This window comes from Coenobita brevimanus, chromosome 103, assembly GCF_032717465.1.
Source record: "Coenobita brevimanus isolate Jiangsu-jjx chromosome 103, ASM3271746v2, whole genome shotgun sequence".
NCBI classification, from domain to species: Eukaryota; Metazoa; Arthropoda; class Malacostraca; order Decapoda; family Coenobitidae; genus Coenobita; species Coenobita brevimanus.
Window position 1 is genome coordinate 32,204,101 of NC_137056.1, and position 18,625 is coordinate 32,222,725.

Below are 18,625 nucleotides of genomic sequence, written 5' to 3' on the forward strand. Positions count from 1 at the left end.
AGTGAATTGGCAAATTGAGAAAGCTACAGAATATAATAAACCACTGTGCTTAGGTTTTGTTGATTACCGGTATGTAAAGGCTTTCAAGTCAGTGGAGCACATATCAATTATAAATTCATTGTGGAAACAAAGAGTACTTGAGAACATTGCAAAGCAGCTTGAGAATGTGTATAAAGAGGGAACTGCCACAGTTAACCCTCAAGGCTGTGAATGGTATTCTGGAAATGACGATTGGTAGGCTGCATCGAACATTCCAGGAGAGCCACATGAAATACAGTAAAAGCTTGATATAACGAACGTGGGATAAAATGGAAGCTTGAGAAAACAGAACGATTTTTTTCCGTAAGGTACTCGTAATATTCTGGAAGTTTTCCATTCTGTCACGAGGCGTCGGGTCTGCATAACGGAAACAAGCTAGTTTGTCCATGGCAGTGGAAAAATCGTGATGCAATGGAACGTTTCCGGTCGATCGCAAGGTGCAGGGCTTTGTCCCAGGCTGGGTGAGGCCGCTCACCTCGCCACAGTCTACCAGCAACCCCCACACAGTTCAAATCTTCTCTCCAGATATGTGTGATTACCTTGGCATTACAAACTTTTTTGTGCCTTTTCTGTAGAAAATAAGCAAACCAATTGTTTGCCATGCCTAAAGTGCAGGAAAAAAAGGAAAGGGTGAGGCCTTCTCTGGGCCAGAAATTAGAAATAATCTCGAAGCATCACGCCTGACACGTGTTTGGGGGGCTGTGTTAGGCATAATTCTACAAACAAGTCATATCCCCCCCTATTTGGAGGTGAGTTTTTTACTGTTTTATTTGTTATTATTAGTGTATTATTATTGTTATTGTGGGTTCTGACTGCTCTGTGTGTATCATTATGACTAGCATAGGCAGCATGTGTGTGTGTAGCAAAAGAAGCTATTTAGAAGCAACTGTATATAGGCTTCAGGGCACGAGTTATGGAAGAAATATGGGAAAAATCACAAATTTCCAGAAAATTCCGTTCCATCTGTGGTTTTGGAATGGAAGCTTGAAAAAGCGAAATATTTGATAAAACGGAATAGGGGTTGGCTGAATTATTCCGTTATATCAAGCTTTTATTGTATTGTGACTTTTTGGTCATTTTTCATGCCTACTACATGCTTATGCTTGATGAGTGGATCGCGAATTGGCAGTGTGGAGTGTAAACTTTGCCTGACTAAGATGTTATCATGTTTGGTTAGGTATAAGTGGCTCAAAACACATGATGAAAACAATTTTTTTAACAGGTTTTCCCACACCATGGACATAGGAATTATTTAGGTCTGCCACAGCCTAGTGGTTGAATTACATAAAGACTTGGAAAAAATTAAGGTTGAGAAGGGCGTGCATCAGGGAGATACAGTTTCACCAAAATTATTTACAGCATGCCTAGAAAGTATTTTCAGAAAGCCAGAGTGGGAGACTAAGGAGTAACCATAGATGGAGTAAAGCTAAACCATTTAAGATTTGCAGATGACAATATCCTAATCTCAGAAACAGCAGAAACATAGCATGAAATGTTAAATGGCCTAAGTAGAGAAAGTCTCAAAGTAGGGCTAAAAATGAACTGGAGTCAAACTAAAATAATGTATTCCAAATACACCAAAGAGCATCATCAGAGTAAATTAAGAAAATCTTGAAGAAATTGAGAAGTACAGGTACTTGGGGCAAATACTAAAGCCAACAAAAGATCATGATAGCAAAATAAAAAGACGCATTACAATTGGATGGAAAGCATTCAGTAAACATAGAGACATCACAGAAAGTAACTAGCCAATATGTGTGAAACAAAAAATGTATAACAAATGTATAATACCGGCTATGACGTACGGTTGTGAGACCTGGAAACTGACAAAATCAATGGAAAATCAATTAATCCGTTCTCAAAGAGCAATGGAAAGGTCATTGTTGGAAATATCTTTAAGAGACAGGAAAAGATCAACTTGGGTGAGAGAGCAGACCAAAGACATTATTGAAGCTATAAATGAACAGAAATGGAGGTGGACAGGTCATGTAGCAAGAATAAGGGATAACTGATTGAGCAAGAGGCTGACTGACTGGGCTCCAAGAGATTGTAAGCATAGCAGAAGAAGGTCAGACAGGAGGTGGAGAGATGAAATAATGAAGTTTGCAGGCAAAACTTGACAGAGATTGACTCAGTCAAGGAATTCGTGGAAAAGGATAGGGGAGGCCATTGTTCAGCAATGAACTTGCAGTGGCTGATGATGATGATGGCTATGCACCTAGGCACTGCATATCTTGTTTCTGTCTTCTTCTCATCCCTTGTGGTTTTAGAGAGGGACACTTTCACTTGTTCCCACTGTTATAATGGGAAGCAGAGCTCACTGGTTTTACAGAAATCCAACCCCCTCTATACCCTGAGAAGAAAAAATGGTGGACTGCAAAAAAATGGCTACTTCAGCCAACAATTCAGTGGGTTCATATCCAGTTGAGGCTGGGCCACAAGAGCAACAACACAGCCCTTGTATAGTCATGCCTCCGTATATGATGGGGTTACATCAAGTAAAATTCCTTTGCATAACGATTTATCGTACACTGAGGTCAAGATATCATGGGTTCATTAGGGATAGGGAGGGGGGGCCAAGGACCACATAACCTAAAATCCTAAAAAAACATACCTTTTTAGGATTTCCTTCAGCTTCCTTAGTAGCACCATGCTTTCCACTAGGGGTAACATCCTTGCCAGACATAATTTCCAAGTCACAAGTTTCAGTATTTTACATAAAAATGTTATCACTCCACTTAATATCACGTACTGCAAAAGCCATTGCACACTTGCACAGTTTGTTGATAGCAATAGTCTTTCAGTGATCTTGCATGCTTGAAATGGAACAAATGGGAGACGATCACAGCAAATGTAAGCACTGGGTGGTCATCTTGGCTCAAACTTTTGACTGTCATCTTGCGTGGGAAGTATCATGAATTGTCAAAAGCAGCCACCAAAATTATCTTACCGTTGAATTTTGTCATCATTATCGCAAATTTGGGTATAACTTTTAGTTCACAATTCTGTTAATTTATCACATGCCAAATAAACGTAGAATGAGACTTGAGTGTATAATAATTAGATGGATGTGAGGTGTGTCCTTGAATGCGAGGCCTAGGGGGGCTTGGTTTATGGTTGAGGAGTTGAGAAGAAAGATGGGACTGGAGTGTAAAGTGTTGTGATGAGGAGGGGCAGATTGAGATGGTTTGGACATGTGGAGAGGATAACGAATGACATTTGGGTGCAGAAAGTGAGAAGCGTGAATGTTAGGGGTGGGGTTGGAAGAGGGTGACCAATAAAGACCTAGAATGAAGTCATAAAGTGTGACCACAGGGATAAGGGACTGAATAAGAAAGCTGCCAGAGATCGAGCAGTGTGGAGATTTGCCCTTAGGTGACCAAGGCCAACACATGCAAGCATGTTGAAGCCTTTATAAATGAACAATATGAAGAGAGGTACGATGACAAAGGTAATTCACTTGAAAGTATTTGCTTGAAGGTAAATAAAGGAGGGAAGAGATTATGTCTTAAAATATTAACTGTAACCATGTTTGCAATTGTATATGCATAGACTAATTTTCTGTGTTTGTTACAGGCAAGGTGCATCTGGTGTTACGAGAAGCCTCAGACAATACCGGTACAAACTCTGATGATCATTATGAATGGAACAAAGTGACCACTTGTGTTCACAACTTGTTTGGCGGTGGGCAACGCTGGGTTGACCAGTATGGTGAGATGTTGATACGTAACACAGGCAATGGACTTACATGTAAACTCTCATTTGTCAGAGTAAGTATTATATCCTTCAAGTACTAAAGAGCTGATTTATGTAGTAACAAAGTTTTTATGTGGTTTGCTACCATCAGCCATAAACTTGCCTAATATTCCACCACTTCTATGTGCTGATCTCAGGTGGCTAACTTTCTTTAACTGAGGGAGGCTTGGCATATGTCACTAACCATAGATGTCTTTAATATGCTGCATCAAGGAGGAAAGTAATAAACATACTGCTTTACAAGAGCAAAGCAGAATGGATGCAACAGTAAAAATATTTATTATCTTAATTATATAACCATGTATACACTGTTTGTATGTTTGCATTTCACAGCTGGCTTGCATACGGCTGACATGGATGAGCTGCATTATTGAACACACTCAAGTAGTGTTTTACAGTTTCTGAAGGACAGCTTATCCATAGGGCCAGGGAACAACACTTTCTATCACAGATGAAAGGACCATCCCCACCCAGTACCTAATGCATGTATATAGGAGTGGAAATCTTGTTGAGTGTGTGATGAGATTTAATTGTTGCACCTAGGAGGAAAATATGGAAGCAGAAAAAACAAGCAGTGAGGGATGCCTTCTATATCAATATGAGTAAAGTTGTGGCTGAATGGGGAGCTGTTGACAGTTTTGTTAATGAGCAGTACAAAGCTCTCAAGAACAGTCTCCTGAGAGTTATTAAGTGGGGGGATGGACAAGGGCCATGCAAGACCTAAGGTAACATGGTGGTGGAAAAGGATGTATAAGCCACAGTTAAGGAGAAAAGAAAGCTTTTCCGGGAATGGAAAAAGGGTAATAACAGAGAGGAGTACTTGGTTGCCAAGTGTAAGGCTAGAAATGAGGCATACAGGGCAAAATCTGGGTCTCAGAGTCTCAGAGACTGGATAACCTAAAAAGTGTTGTAAGGAAGAATATCGTATTCTAGGTCGCAAATTAGATGAAGAAGAAAAACAGGGATATCCTAGATGCGTAGTGTATGACAAATGATGAAGGAAAGGTAATTGTGGACAGTGAGGATATTAAAGACACTAGAAAGAGCAGTACTGTATAACCAGTTGCTGAGACAGAGTTAGACTGGAACAAGGAAGGGTTGTAAGTGGATCCAGTGTTTGGCCCTTGGCCCATCACTACAGTGGCAGCATTTCTGTTACATTATATTTGTGCTACCCCAAGATCTTTATTTATTTATTGATGTATTTTTTTTTTGAGTAGCTTAAGAAGGACCTTTTGCATTGATATGTAATACAAAATAAGTTAGATAATGCTTATTTCAGTGAAGAATTCTCAGTTGAAATCTAATCATGCTGCACAAGAGGCCATGTGATATCATCATTGAATCCATTGGATGTAAGCAGAATTAAATGTTATATCAGAGATCTCAATGAAATTGCCCAGTTAATCCATTAAATGTGTCACAGTTACACCCACCGCAAATTGAGTTAGAACCTACACACAGAATTGCTATGGGAGAGTTGTTTGTCTTTGCTTTGTCTTTCCACCTCTACCAAGTGAATTTTTTGGGAAAGAAGTAACTGGCAACTCCTCTGGTGGTGAAACACTCAGCACGTCAGTGCTTGCCCAGAAGCGAGAGTGGGAGTATATGTGCCTGTCGCTCCGAGCTTGCACCTCCCTCTTTTTTTGTATGCATTACTGTTTGCCCAGTTATTTTCCTAGAGTCGAGTTAGCATGCCTGGAAAGTACTGCTCAAGGGATGAAAGGATCCTTTTCATTGCATGGAGGCAGGATAATGTCCCTATCAACACAATTTGTGAACGTACTGGACACGCAAAGTCAACTGTCATGAAGATTTTGGCTGCGGCTGATGTCGTACCAGAGCACAGGCATGGTGGTGGAAAGAAGAGGACGACTTCCAGAGGTACAGATACACTTCTGAAGAGGGAAGTATTCAAGAATCTTTGACTGACAGCAGCAGAATTGAAGAGAATGCATCCCCAGCTGTTACAAGACGTCTCAGTTCAAACTATCCAACACCGTTTGCAGAAGGAGCTGGGTTTGCCAAACTGCACCGCAGCCAAGAAATCATTTCTCACTGACCGCATGAAGAAGCAGCGCATTCAGTTTTGCCAAGAAGTATGCACACTGGACATAAGATGAATGGAGAAATGTTATGTTTTCCGATGAAAGCACGTGGAGAGGTCGACTTTAGCATACCGGGGAGTAAACATCATCTTCCTCTCCATATTGCATTTGTTCTTCGACGAGAAGTCTGCCATGTACTGCATGAGTTTGTCACGTGATCTCTTAATATCAAAGTAGATTAGGCCAGGTTGAATTCACAGAGGATGCATGAGGTTGACCATCCCGCGTCCATCTTGTCCAATATCTCCCTCTTCTTCTCCAGAGTCAAAACCTCTATCTTCCTCTTCTCAGGCGGCGGGGCCATCATCACACACACTAACAAGAGCTTGAGAGCAGCAGGAGAGCCTGCAGCAAGTAGGGCACCACCACAAAAGCGAGCACGTGAGCAGCCATGATGATGAGCATGCACACACAACAAGAGGCGGGCGGTAAATGGGGAGGATGCAGGGGTGCTCTAGCAGAGGGTAGCGGAACTATGCACCAAAACACAGCTGGTTCGCGCCGCACGCGCCGAGTTCAAATTACAGGGGGGAAAAAAAAAGTCAGATTTTTTTTTAATTTTTGGCAATTTTTGGGCATTTATGGGAATAATAAATCCTGGGACCAAAATGTCTGGTAAGTGGGGTGTCCGGAAAGTGGGTGTCCGGATAGTACAGGGATTACTGTACACAGTATACATATACATATATATATACAGTAAGGTCCCGGGTTACGTCAGTATCGACTTACGTCAATTCAAGGTTACGACAGTCGGTCCGTGAGTGGAAATTTTAAAATATAAGAAAATAAAGAAAAAATACGTAAAGAGTGGGTTTTGAAGTGTTGCTAAGTACCGCGAGATGTCTCTGGCGTTTTCCCGCCTCACTCTTGACTACCAACAATCGCTCTCAGTCTCACTGCTACCACCGCCTGATACAGTGATACCGTCATTTTCTTGTGTTTTTCGCCATCCTGATTCCAAGATGCCTAAGAGACAGCTTCCTGGTGACCATAACGACTCCAAGAAACGCAAGACCATCACATTACGTGAAAAAGTCGATATTATTAAGCGTAATGAGAAAGGAGAAAAGGCATCAGCAATCGGGCGTGCGCTTGGGATGAGCCGTACTACCGTAGCTACCATCCTCAAAGACAAGGAACGTATCTTGACTCACGTTAAAGGTGCAACTCCCATGCAATCAACTGTGATTACCAAGCAAAGATCGGGACTGTTGATTGAGATGGAACGGATGCTAATGCTGTGGATTGAGGACAATAATCAACGGTGCATGCCTCTGAGTGAACAGTTAATCTGTGAAAAAGCACGCACACTCTACCAAGACCTTAAGAAAGAAAAAAGTGAGGAAAGTGAGACCAACGAGACATTTGTGGCATCAAAAGGTTGGTTTACTCGTTTCAGGGCTCGAGCAAACGTAACCAGCAAAAGAATTTTCGGAGAAGCAGCCAGTGCAGATGACGATGCAGCAAAAACATTCGTTAAAGAGTTGGAGGAGTTGATTGAGAAGGAAGGCTACATTCCAGAACTTATATTTAATGTTGATGAAACGGGACTAAACTGGAAACGAATGCCTAACAGAACCTATATTGCTAAAGAAGAAAAAACCATGCCAGGTCACAAAGCATCCAAAGAACGCCTAACGCTACTTTTGGGGGGAAACTGTGCAGGCGATTTCAAGCTCAAACCGCTACTCGTGTACCACTCCGAAAATCCAAGAGCTCTTAAGGGGATCCTTAAAGCTAGCCTACCAGTTCATTGGAAAAGTAATTTAAAGGCTTGGGTGACTAGTGCAATTTTCATTGACTGGTTTTCAAAGTGTTTCGTGCCAGAGGTTGAACGGTATTGTGCTATGAAGAATCTGCCATTCAAAGCTCTTCTCATTATTGATAATGCTCCTGGTCATCCTTCGAGCCTGACAGAGTTGCACCCTAATGTAAAAGTTGTGTTTATGCCACCAAACACAACATCAATCCTACAACCCATGGACCAAGGTGTAATAAGAGCTTTCAAGGCTTACTACCTGAGAAAAACATTCAGACAGGCAATACGAGCAACAGAAAATGGTAAAGTAACACTCAAAGAATTCTGGAAAGATTTCAACATCTATAAGGCAGTTAAAAATATTGGAGAATGTTGGGCTGAAGTGACTGAGACAAATATGCACTGAGTGTGGAAAAAAAGTGTGCCCTAACCTCGTAAATGACTTTAAAGGATTTGATGAAGACAGTATAAACGAAGTCAAGCGCAACTGTGTGAAAATTGGAAACGATTTAAATCTGGACATGAGCGAGAGTGATGTACATGAACTTGTTGATTCACATGATCAAGAGCTGAGTAATGAAGACTTGCTATACCTAGGAAAGCAAATGGAAAATGATGAAAAAAGTGATGAGGCAGAACCGCTAAGACAGTTTAAGATTAAGGAAATGGCAAATGCTTTCGACTTCCTAGAAAAAGCAATGGCTGCATTTGAAGATCAGGACCCAAATGCAGAGGTTTGCCAAAGTGTACAGGGGAATTGAGGATGCAGTGTCCTGTTATCGTCAAATCTATGACGAAAAGAAATATGCCGCCAAGCAGTCTTCAATTCTCCAGTTTTTCAAGCGAACTGAACACCGCGCCACAACTTCACCACCAGTTGCTACCTCATCCTCATCGTCAACCCCTGACTCCCTATCTTCAGCCCCTGACTCCCCTGCTTCAGCCCCGGACTCCCCTGCTTCAGCCCTGGACTCCCCTGCTCCGGTCCCTGACTCCCCTGATGCAGTGCCTTCCACATCGCAACCCCAGTAACGAGTCAAGTTGATGTCAGAAGGTATGTAATGACACATAGTATGCATCTTTTATTACAGTACCATACAGTAATCGGTCATTTTATCACTGAAATAATTTTGCTGTCCGAGTGAGAAAAAAAAAAAAAAAAGCCATCAAACTTGATGTTAGAAATGCTTACATTATCGTGCTGGTAATGATGTTATTTCATATTTTACGGCAGTAATTTACAGTAAACTTTATTGTATGATGAAGTATGAAAAGTGCTTGAATATAGGAATAAAATGTGTGTTGGCAGTGTGCACGTGTGTAAGGACGGGAGAGTGAGGGAGCGGCAGCCAGACTCAGTTGTGGGTGAGGCAGTGGTGGCGTAACTCTGCTGCCATGACGATGAGAAGTGCTGTTACCGCAGCGAGTGCGGTACTGTGACGAAGACTCTTAGCTAGTACAACTTATATTTTATTCAATAAATATCATCAGTTCAAAAGACTATGTTTCTTATACATACCTGTTATAAGATTATTACATGTATAGTATGCAATGTATGGTTGAAAAATCTGTAAGATGCAATGCGGTAAAAGCATAATCATACGACGTACTGTATAAAACTCGAGTTACGTTCAAAATCGGCTTACGTCATGTCTCAGGAAAGGAACTCTGACGTAACCCGGGACCTTACTGTATATATATATATATATATATATATATATATATATATATATGTGTGTGTATATATATCTATCTATCTATATATATATATATATATATATATATATATATATATATATATATATATATATATATATATATATATATATAAAAATATATATATATATATATATATATATATATATATATATATATATATATATATATATATATATATACACACAGTAACCCCTCCAATATCCGGATCAATAGAGCCATCGGTAGGTTCGGATATTGGTTTCGTCCGGATATTGGGCCCCAGCTTATGGACTTGTACTTATGGACCCTAACTCAGAGATACATCTATACAACTCCCTCCGGACATGCATAGCACCTATTTAACACCCAAATCACACCAATAAGGCACATAAATGACTGAAATAAATGCAAAAGAAACATAAAATGTGGGTTTAGAAGTATGTTCATACATTAATAAACATTCTGGTACTTATGGACTCTAACCGAACCTAACTCTGAAAAACACATTCCTACTGCACATGCATGAGGTAAGTATAGTATGGAAAGAAGTACAGTATGACACATTCTGGTAAGTATAGTATGGAAAAAAGTACAATATGAAACATTCTGGTAAATATAGTATGGAAAATAGTACAACATGAAACATTCTGGCTACTTACAGCAAGTCCCTGGCCACCTCGATGAATAACCGCCTCCTCTCGGACTCTGACAGTAAGAACGATTTCCTGAAGCACTTGCACTACATTCTTCCTGAAGTCTTGCACTGAACTTAGTCACTAACACACAGAAGTCCGTTCTTTTCACAGTGTTCACTTTAGTCCAAATAATGTTCCATTTACTTTAAGTGTTGCACATTAACTTTTCCCAAGTTTTTTTAATTTTCCAAAGCCAAAACAAAGAAGGTTAGTTACGTTAAATTTCTTTTCTACTGAGTCTTTTCTCCCAACTTGAAAACCTTAACACAACACACCGTTTTTTTCACTGCACAACACTCAAAATTCCCGTGTGGTCTAGTGGAGAAGTTCTTGCTGTTTATTCACTGTCAGAGTCCGAGAGTATCACTGGCAGGCGACCAAGGGGTGCATCGGTGGGTCGTGGTGATGGCGTACCGACTACAGAAGACTCTGAAGATAGCCGCAAACTCACATCGAGCGGTGACTCCACTGTAGCTGATGTGCTGGGCTGTGGCTTGGAGCATGAGGACCTGTCTTGGGGAGGCAACGGAGTGGAACCAGGGCTTGGCACAGCGGGGGTCACGGGCCTGAAAAAACTGTCAATCGTTGACTGACGCAAGGACCGACGATTCTGGCGATTGATGATGCGCTGCCGGAAAGCACGCACTTCCTCCACGAGTCCCAAGGGCCCCATCTCCCTGTCGCAGTCCGGGTGTTCCAGGTAGTCTAGGACGAACTCTAGATGTTCCCGGAGTGCGCTCAGCTTGGGGATGGCTGGAGTAGTGTCCTGCTGAGAGGAGTCCGCATCATCATCGCCTTCGTTGTCGGAATCTTCAAGTTCGGGACTGACACCAGCAACCGAAGACGCGATCTCGATATCAGACAACGTCTGATACCCAGGATCGCCCTCGTCGTCGTCCAACCACTCACGAACATCGTCCACATCAACATCGTCGCCGTGCATACGTAGCCGTGCATGGAAGTCATCCACGTCAAACCCTAGGAAATCGTACTCCACATCTGTTCCGAGAAGCAGACGAGACCAACCATTTTCAAGAGTTTTCACAGGGACTTCCTTCCATGCACTAGCCCAGTTGTACAGCGCAGACTTGATGTTGTAGCGGCGAAGGTTTTCCAAAGTCCGCTTGCCTCGAGTGTCACGTCCTTCCCTGCGCTCGTCCTCGTCCTCGAGGACAACCATCACCTCGTCCAGGAACTTCCGACGGTACAGGCGCTTTGTTGCCACGATCACTCCTTGGTCCATTGGTTGAATGAGAGCAGTCGTATTAGGTGGCAGAAACATGCACCTAATACTGCCATTTTCAGCAACCAAGTCCTTGTCGCACGGGTGGGCAGGTGCATTGTCGAGGAGAAGGAGAGCCTTTACCTGGTCGCGAGGAATTCCCAGTGTCTTCGTCTGGTACTGGATGACCTCCTTGACGATGTGACGGTGAAACCAGTCTTTGAAAATCACAGCTGTGAACCATGCTTTCAAAGAATGGTACCATACGACAGGAAGGACATCCATCACCCCACGAAGGCACCGAGGCTGCTTTGCACGGCCAACAATAACGGGCTTAAGCCGGTGCATGCCGTTAGCATTGGCACAACACAAAGCAGATATCCGTTCCTTAGAAAGCTTGCGGCCAGGTACACGCTTCTCCGTCTCATCGGCTAGAGTGTTCGTTGGCACCGAGTGATAGAATAGGCCAGTTTCGTCAGCGTTATAGACTTGACCGAGAGTGAGGCCCTCCCTGTCGATCAAGCCTTTCACCTTGTGCCGAAACTCGTCCACTCCATCCTCGTTAGCGTCCAATGCTTCGCCATGTGCTTTACGGTTAGTAAGGCCATGTCGCAACTTGAACGCGAAGAGCCAACCCTCGGATGCCTTGAAGTCAAGGGCGTCGTGAAGCCTTGCAAACTTCTCAGCAGCAGCCTTCAGCTCCGTTCCACGTACCATCACACCAGCTGCACGTTGCTGTCGATACCAAATCAACGTGGAGCGGTCGATCTCTGCATACTTGGGGGTAAACATAACCTTCCTCTCCACGTTGCGTTTGCTTCTCGACGAGAAGTCAGCCGTGTACTGCATGAGCTTGTCTCGGGAACGCTTGATATCGAACAAAGTCGACCGGACCAGGTTGAACTCGCGGAGAATGCGTGAAGAAGACCAACCCGCATCAACCTTCTCCAATATCTCCCGTTTCTTCTCCAGAGTCAACACCACTCTCTTCCTTTTCTCAGGAGGCGGGGCCATCATCACACACACTAAGAGTAGGGCAGAGAGCAGCAGGAGGCCTTGCAGCAAGTATGGCACCACCACAAAAGCGAGCACGTGGGCAGCCATGGCGAACAGCGTAGGTCTTGTCGCGGTGAGAGACAGGCGGGAAGTGGGGAGGATGCAGCGGCGCTCTATCGGACGTCGGAGGAATGACGAACCAAAACAATGGTCTCACACGGCGCGCGCGGCAAGTTCAGATTACGGACGGCAAAAAATCGATTTTTTATTTTTATTTTTTTGGATTTTCGGACCATTTTGGGAATGTTTGATCCCAGGACGATAAGGTTCGGTTAGTGGGGATGTTCGGTTATTGGGCGTCCGGATATTAGAGTGATTACTTGTGTATATATATATATATATATATATATATATATCATCTCATCTCATCTCATCTCATCAGCTGTTTGAGTGTCCACTGCAGGACCAGCCTATCTCTACCGAAGTGGAGATGATACAGCCAATGTATCACTACCAAGTGGCTTAGGCTGTCTAGTAGAGATTGTATGTAGCGTGAGAAGTGCTTTTAAGTGTAACTGTTGTGCTGGAGTGGCTTTGGATGTGTATGTAGTCTGTGAGTGTAATCGGCCCACTCAAGCCAACTGGGTGCAAGCATACTTTATAGTATGCGACACTGGTCCAACCACAGCACCCCTTGTGTCTGCCAATGCAGTACGTGGCCAGAAGAACGTTCCCAAAGTTTTTTACCCTGGCGGGGTGCAATCCCTCGTTCTTCAGTGTACGAAAACACACACTTTACCACTGTATCACAGAGGCTCCATATATATATATATACAGCAAACTCGCCCCCAACGCGTGGGATTTGTTCCTAACGTGGCGCGTTCGGCGCGAAACGGCGTAAGTTTTAACTACTCCTTATTTTGCTCCCTAGATACCCTAAACATGGTCTTTTGCTGTTATCTGCCATTGGTAATCAATATGAAACACTTTAAGTGGTTAGAAGGTTTATTTAATGTTATGACTTACAAATACAATACTGCACAGCAAAACTTCAACATACAAATACCTAAACATAAGGCAACATTCCGATGCCAAAACCAATCGGCGTCAGAATGTTGCACTGTGTTTAGGTATTTGTATGTTGAAGCGTTGCTGTGCAGTACTGTATTTGTAAGTCATAACATTAAATAAACCTTCTAACCACTTAAAGTGCTTCATATTGATTACCAATGGCAGATAACGGCAAAATACCATGTTTAGGGGACCTAGGGAGCAAAATTCTTTCAGGACTATTTGCTGACAAGCCAGTTCGCCGTCACAACAATAACAAGACAACATAGACTTTGATGGATCCCCCTGAAATATAGTTATTAAAGTATTGATTACCCGGTAATTAATAACAAGTATATTTATAAAAGTACTGATTAATTAATATAAGTATATTTATAGAATGACGGGGAATCATCCTGGGTGTGAATTGTCCCGACGTGGAATCGTCCATGTTTTGACGGGGAATTAACATGACAGTGAATTGTCTTGGAACCCACCGATCATGTGTAATCATATAAATCAGGTTTACTGGTTACAAGGCTTTATTTAATGCTTTAACTTTCTTTAAGTGCTTTAACTTACAAGTGCATACCAGAATAGTAAATATTTAACTTACAAATAGAGTACTGTGGAAAAGCAGTACAGTAAATATTTACCAAACAAATAAAAAAGGTAATATTCCGACACCTACCAGATAAACTGGTTATAAGACTATTTCTTGCTTGAACGTTATTTAATAGTACTTTAACTTGCACATAAACTTACCAGAACAGTACTATAAATATTTAACGTACAAATACAGTGCAGTACTGTGGAAAAGCAGTACAGCAAATCACATCATGTGATCAAAACAAACCGTGCGTGCTGAGCTGATGTTTGAGGATTTGGCCTTTCAAAGGCCTCTCGCGTAAATTTATAGTTTTCATAATGGTTCTTTAATCTTACGTTGTCTTATACGTATCCCAGCACTAACCGCGTATAATTGCGAGCGCGTTCGGCAAGAACGTGTTCGGGGCGAGTTTAATATATATATATATATATATATATATATATATATATATATATATATGTACACTGTATATCTATCTATCTATCTATATATATATATATATATATATATATATATACAGTAATCCCTCCAATATCCGACGTAATAGAGCCATAGGCAGGTCCAGATAGTGGTCTTGTCTGGATATTGGGCCCCAGCTTATGGACATGTATTTATGGACCCTAACTCAGAGAAACACCTATACAACTCCCTCTGGACATGCATAGCACCTATTTAAGACCCAAATCACATCAATAAGGCACATAAAAGACTGAAATAAATGCAAAAGAAGCATAAAATGAGGTTTTTGAGGTAGGTTCATACAATATTCAACATTCTGGGTACTAACAAGTCCCTGGCTCCTGGACTGGTAGTTATGTACCCTAACCTAGCCTAACTCAGAAAAACACCTTCCTACTGCACATGCATAGCACCTAAGACACAGCATATTCACACCAATAAGGGACATAAAAGAGTGAAATGAGGTGTTTGAGGTAAGTATAGTATGGAAAATACAGTAGAGTACAGTATGAAACATTCTGCCTACTTACAGCAAGTCCATGGCCATCTTGATGAATAACCGCCTCCTCTCGGACTCTGACAATAAGAAAGATTTCCTGAAGCACTTGCAGTACACTGTTCATGAAGTCTTGCACTGAACTTGGTCACTCGCACTCAGAAGTCCGTTCTCTTCACAGTGCGCACTCGTCTAACTTATGCTCCATTGTAACTTACTAAGTGTTGCACTCTGCACTTTAACTTTTGCCACTCTTCTAACCATTTTCTAAAGCAAAAACAAACAAGTCTATTTACGTTTAATTTTGTTCCAAAATTGTCTTTTCACTCACAACTGTAAATCCTTAACACAACACACTGTTTTTTTCGCTGCACAACACTGTAAATTCCCGTGTGGTCTAGTGGAGTTCTTGCTGTTTAATCACTGTCAGAGTCCGAGAGTATCACTGGCAGGTGACCTAGGGGTGCGTTGCTGGGTCGTGGTGATAGCGTACCCACTGCAGACGACTCTGAAGACAGACGCAAACTCACGTCGAGCAGTGACCCCACTGTGGCTGATGTGCTGGGCTGTAGCTCGGAGCATGAGGGCCTGTCTTGGGGAGGCAACGGAGTGGAGCCAGGGCTGGGCACAGCGGGGGTCACGGGCCTGAAAAAACTGTCAATCGTTGATTGACGCAAGGAACAACGATTCTGACGATTGATGATGCGCTGCCTGAAAGCACACACTTCCTCCACAAGTCCCAAGGGCCCCATCTCTCTGTCGCAGTCCGGGTGTTCCATGTAGTCGAGAACGAACTCTAGGTGTTCCCGGAGTGCGCTCAGCTTGGGGATGGCTGGAGTAGTGTCATGCTGAGAGGAGTCCACATCATCATCTCCGTCCTCGTCGGAATCTTCAAGCTGGGTACTGACACCTGCAACTGAAGATGCGATCTCAATATCAGACAATGTCTGATACCCAGGATCACCCCCGTCGTCATCCAACCACTCACGCACATCATCCACATCAACATCGTCGCCATGCGTATGTAGACGTGCATGGACGTCATCCACGTCAAAACCTAGAAAATCGTACTCCACATCCGTTCCGAGAAGCAGACGAGACCAACCATTTTCTAGAGTCTTGACAGGGACTTCCATCCATGCACTGGCCCAGTTGTAGATTGCAGACTTGATGTTGTAGCGGCGAAGGTTTTCCAAAGTCCGCTGGCCTGGCATGTCCCGTCCCTCCCTGCGCTCGTCCTCGTCCTCGAGAACAACCATCACCTCGTCCAGGAACTTCCTTCGGTATAGGCTCTTTGTTTCCACGATCACTCCTTGGTCCATTAGTTGCATGAAAGCAGTCATATTAGGTGGCAGGAACATGCACCTAATCCGGCCATTCTCAGCCACCAAGTCCTTGTCGCACTGATGGGCAGGTGCATTGTCAAGGAGAAGGAGGGCCTTTACCTGGTCGTGCGGGATTCCCAGTGTCTTTGTCTGGTAATGTATGACCTCCTTGACGAAGTGGAGGTGGAACCAGTCTTTGTAGATCTGGGCTGTAAACCATGCCTTCAAAGAATGGTACCAGACGACAGGAAGAACATCCATCACCTCACAAAGACACCGAGGCTACTTTGCACTACCAACAATAATGGGCTTAACCCGGTGCATGCCATTAGCATTGGCACAACACAAAGCAGATATCCGTTGCTTGGAGAGCTTGCGGCCAGGTACACGCTTCTCCATCTCCACGGTTAGTGTTCGTTGGCAAAGAGCGATAGAATAAACCAGTTTCGTCAGCATTGTATACTTGACCGAGAGTGAGGCCCTCCCTGTCAATCAAGCCCTTCACCTTGTGCCGAAACTCCTCTACTCCATCCTCGTTAGCGTCCAAAGCTTCGCTATGAGCTTTGCGGTTGGTAAGGCCATGCCGTAACTTGAGCGCGAAGAGCCAACCCTCAGATGCCTTGAAGTCTAGGGCGTCGTGAAGCCTGGCGAACTTCTCAGCAGCAGCCTTCAGCTCCGTACCACGTACCATCACACCAGCAGCACGTTGCTGTCGATACCAAATCAACGTGGAGCGGTCGACTTCAGCACACTTGGGAGTAAACATCACCTTCCTCTCCACGTTGCGTTTGCTTCTCAACGAGAAGTCAGCCGTGTACTGCATGAGTTTGTCTCGGGATCTCTTGATATCGAACACAGTAGATCAGGCCAGGTTGAACTCGCGGAGGATGCGGGAAGAAGACCACCCCGCATCTACTTTCTCCAATATCTCCCGTTTCTTCTCCAGAGTCAACACCACTCTCTTCCTCTTCTCAGGCGGCGGGGCCATCATCACACACACCAATAAGAGGCACGAGAGCAGCAGGAGTGCCTGCAGCAGGTAAGGAACCACCACAAGCGCGAGCACGAGGGCAGCCATGATGACGAGCGTGCGCTCGCGACGAGAGACAGGCGGAAAGTGGGGAGGATGCAGTGGCGCTCTATCAGACATCAGAGGAATGACGCGCCACAACAAAGCTGTCCTGCGCCGCGCGCAGCAAGTTCAAATTACAGGCAGGAAAAATCCCTTTTTTTTTTTTTTTTTTTTTTTTTTTTTTTTTTTTTTTTGGCGGTTTTCGGACCATTTTGGGAATATTGGATCCCGGGATGATTATGTCCGGTTAGTTGGGTTGTTCGGATATTGGGCATTCGGATATTAGAGGGATTACTGTATATATATATACGGTATACAGGCAAGTCCCGGTTAATAAGCAATCACTTAACGAGAATACGTTAATACGAGGTCTTGAAATTTGCACCACCGCCTGTTTAACAAGCAGGTAAAAATCTTAACTTACGAAAATCGAGAAAAGGGTGGCGCCGCAGCTGTCTGCTGTGTTTACCTAGCGCATTAGGTAAACACGGTGGCTAAGAAACGTGTTGCATGCTAGCTCTGCAAGCCTCTTCCCGCCCTATCTTCATAAACATTCTTCCAGCTAAGCTTGCCCAGTCAAGGTCAGTCTTGAAGCGTGCTTTTCTTCTGTGCCCAGGACTACTGTATCACCATGTCTTCTAAGCATTCTAATGCGACCCCTAGTGCTCCCAGTGCTAAGCATGCTCGGCTTTCTATCTCTGTCGCCCAGAAAATGGTGATAATTAGGAAGCACGATAGTGGTGTGTGTGTGGCGGAGCTTTGCTGTACCTAGCTCTCGTCCTCGACCATGTGCACCATCCTGAAGAACAAGCAGAAACTGACTGATTTGGCTGCTTCATCCCGTGTGCCTCTGAGTGCTACCCAGACCCGCGCCGGTGACTGTGCTGTATTGTAGAAACATTGTAGTAATACATAATTGTAACACTGTATGAATTGTTACATAATATTCTGGTAACATTGTGGTTATGCATAACTGTAACATTGTATGAACTGTTACATATCATTTGTAGTTATATAATTGCAGCAAGTGTAACATAATGCAATCGTTTGTTGTTACATAATCGTTACATATTGTTTGTAGTTACATAATTGTAGCAAGTGTAACATAATGCAATCGTTTGTCGTTACATAATTGTTACATATTGTTTGTAGTTATATAATTGTAATAATTGCAGTGCTATGCCACTGGCTCGTGGAGACAACAATTTGCTTTTTGTTTCACTTACAGAAGGAGTTTATGTGGTATTTTGGCATTTGTAGTAACACTTACGCTTATTTTGATTTGTCTGTTATGTGATCTTACTCTATTTCTATTTTTTTTTTTTTTTTTTTTTTTTTTT

General features: G+C 43.2%; 1 protein-coding gene across 1 annotated transcript in view; it reads left to right on the top strand.

Annotated features, from left to right (window-relative positions):
* The window catches only part of LOC145415709 (oxysterol-binding protein-related protein 6-like), a 521,853-nt gene that overhangs the window by 481,824 nt on the left and 21,404 nt on the right, over positions 1 to 18,625 (top strand). The window contains exon 13 of the mRNA XM_080284933.1: positions 3,616 to 3,809. Within this exon, the coding sequence (XP_080141059.1) occupies positions 3,616 to 3,809 (194 nt within the window). The remainder of the gene's footprint in view (positions 1 to 3,615; positions 3,810 to 18,625) is intronic.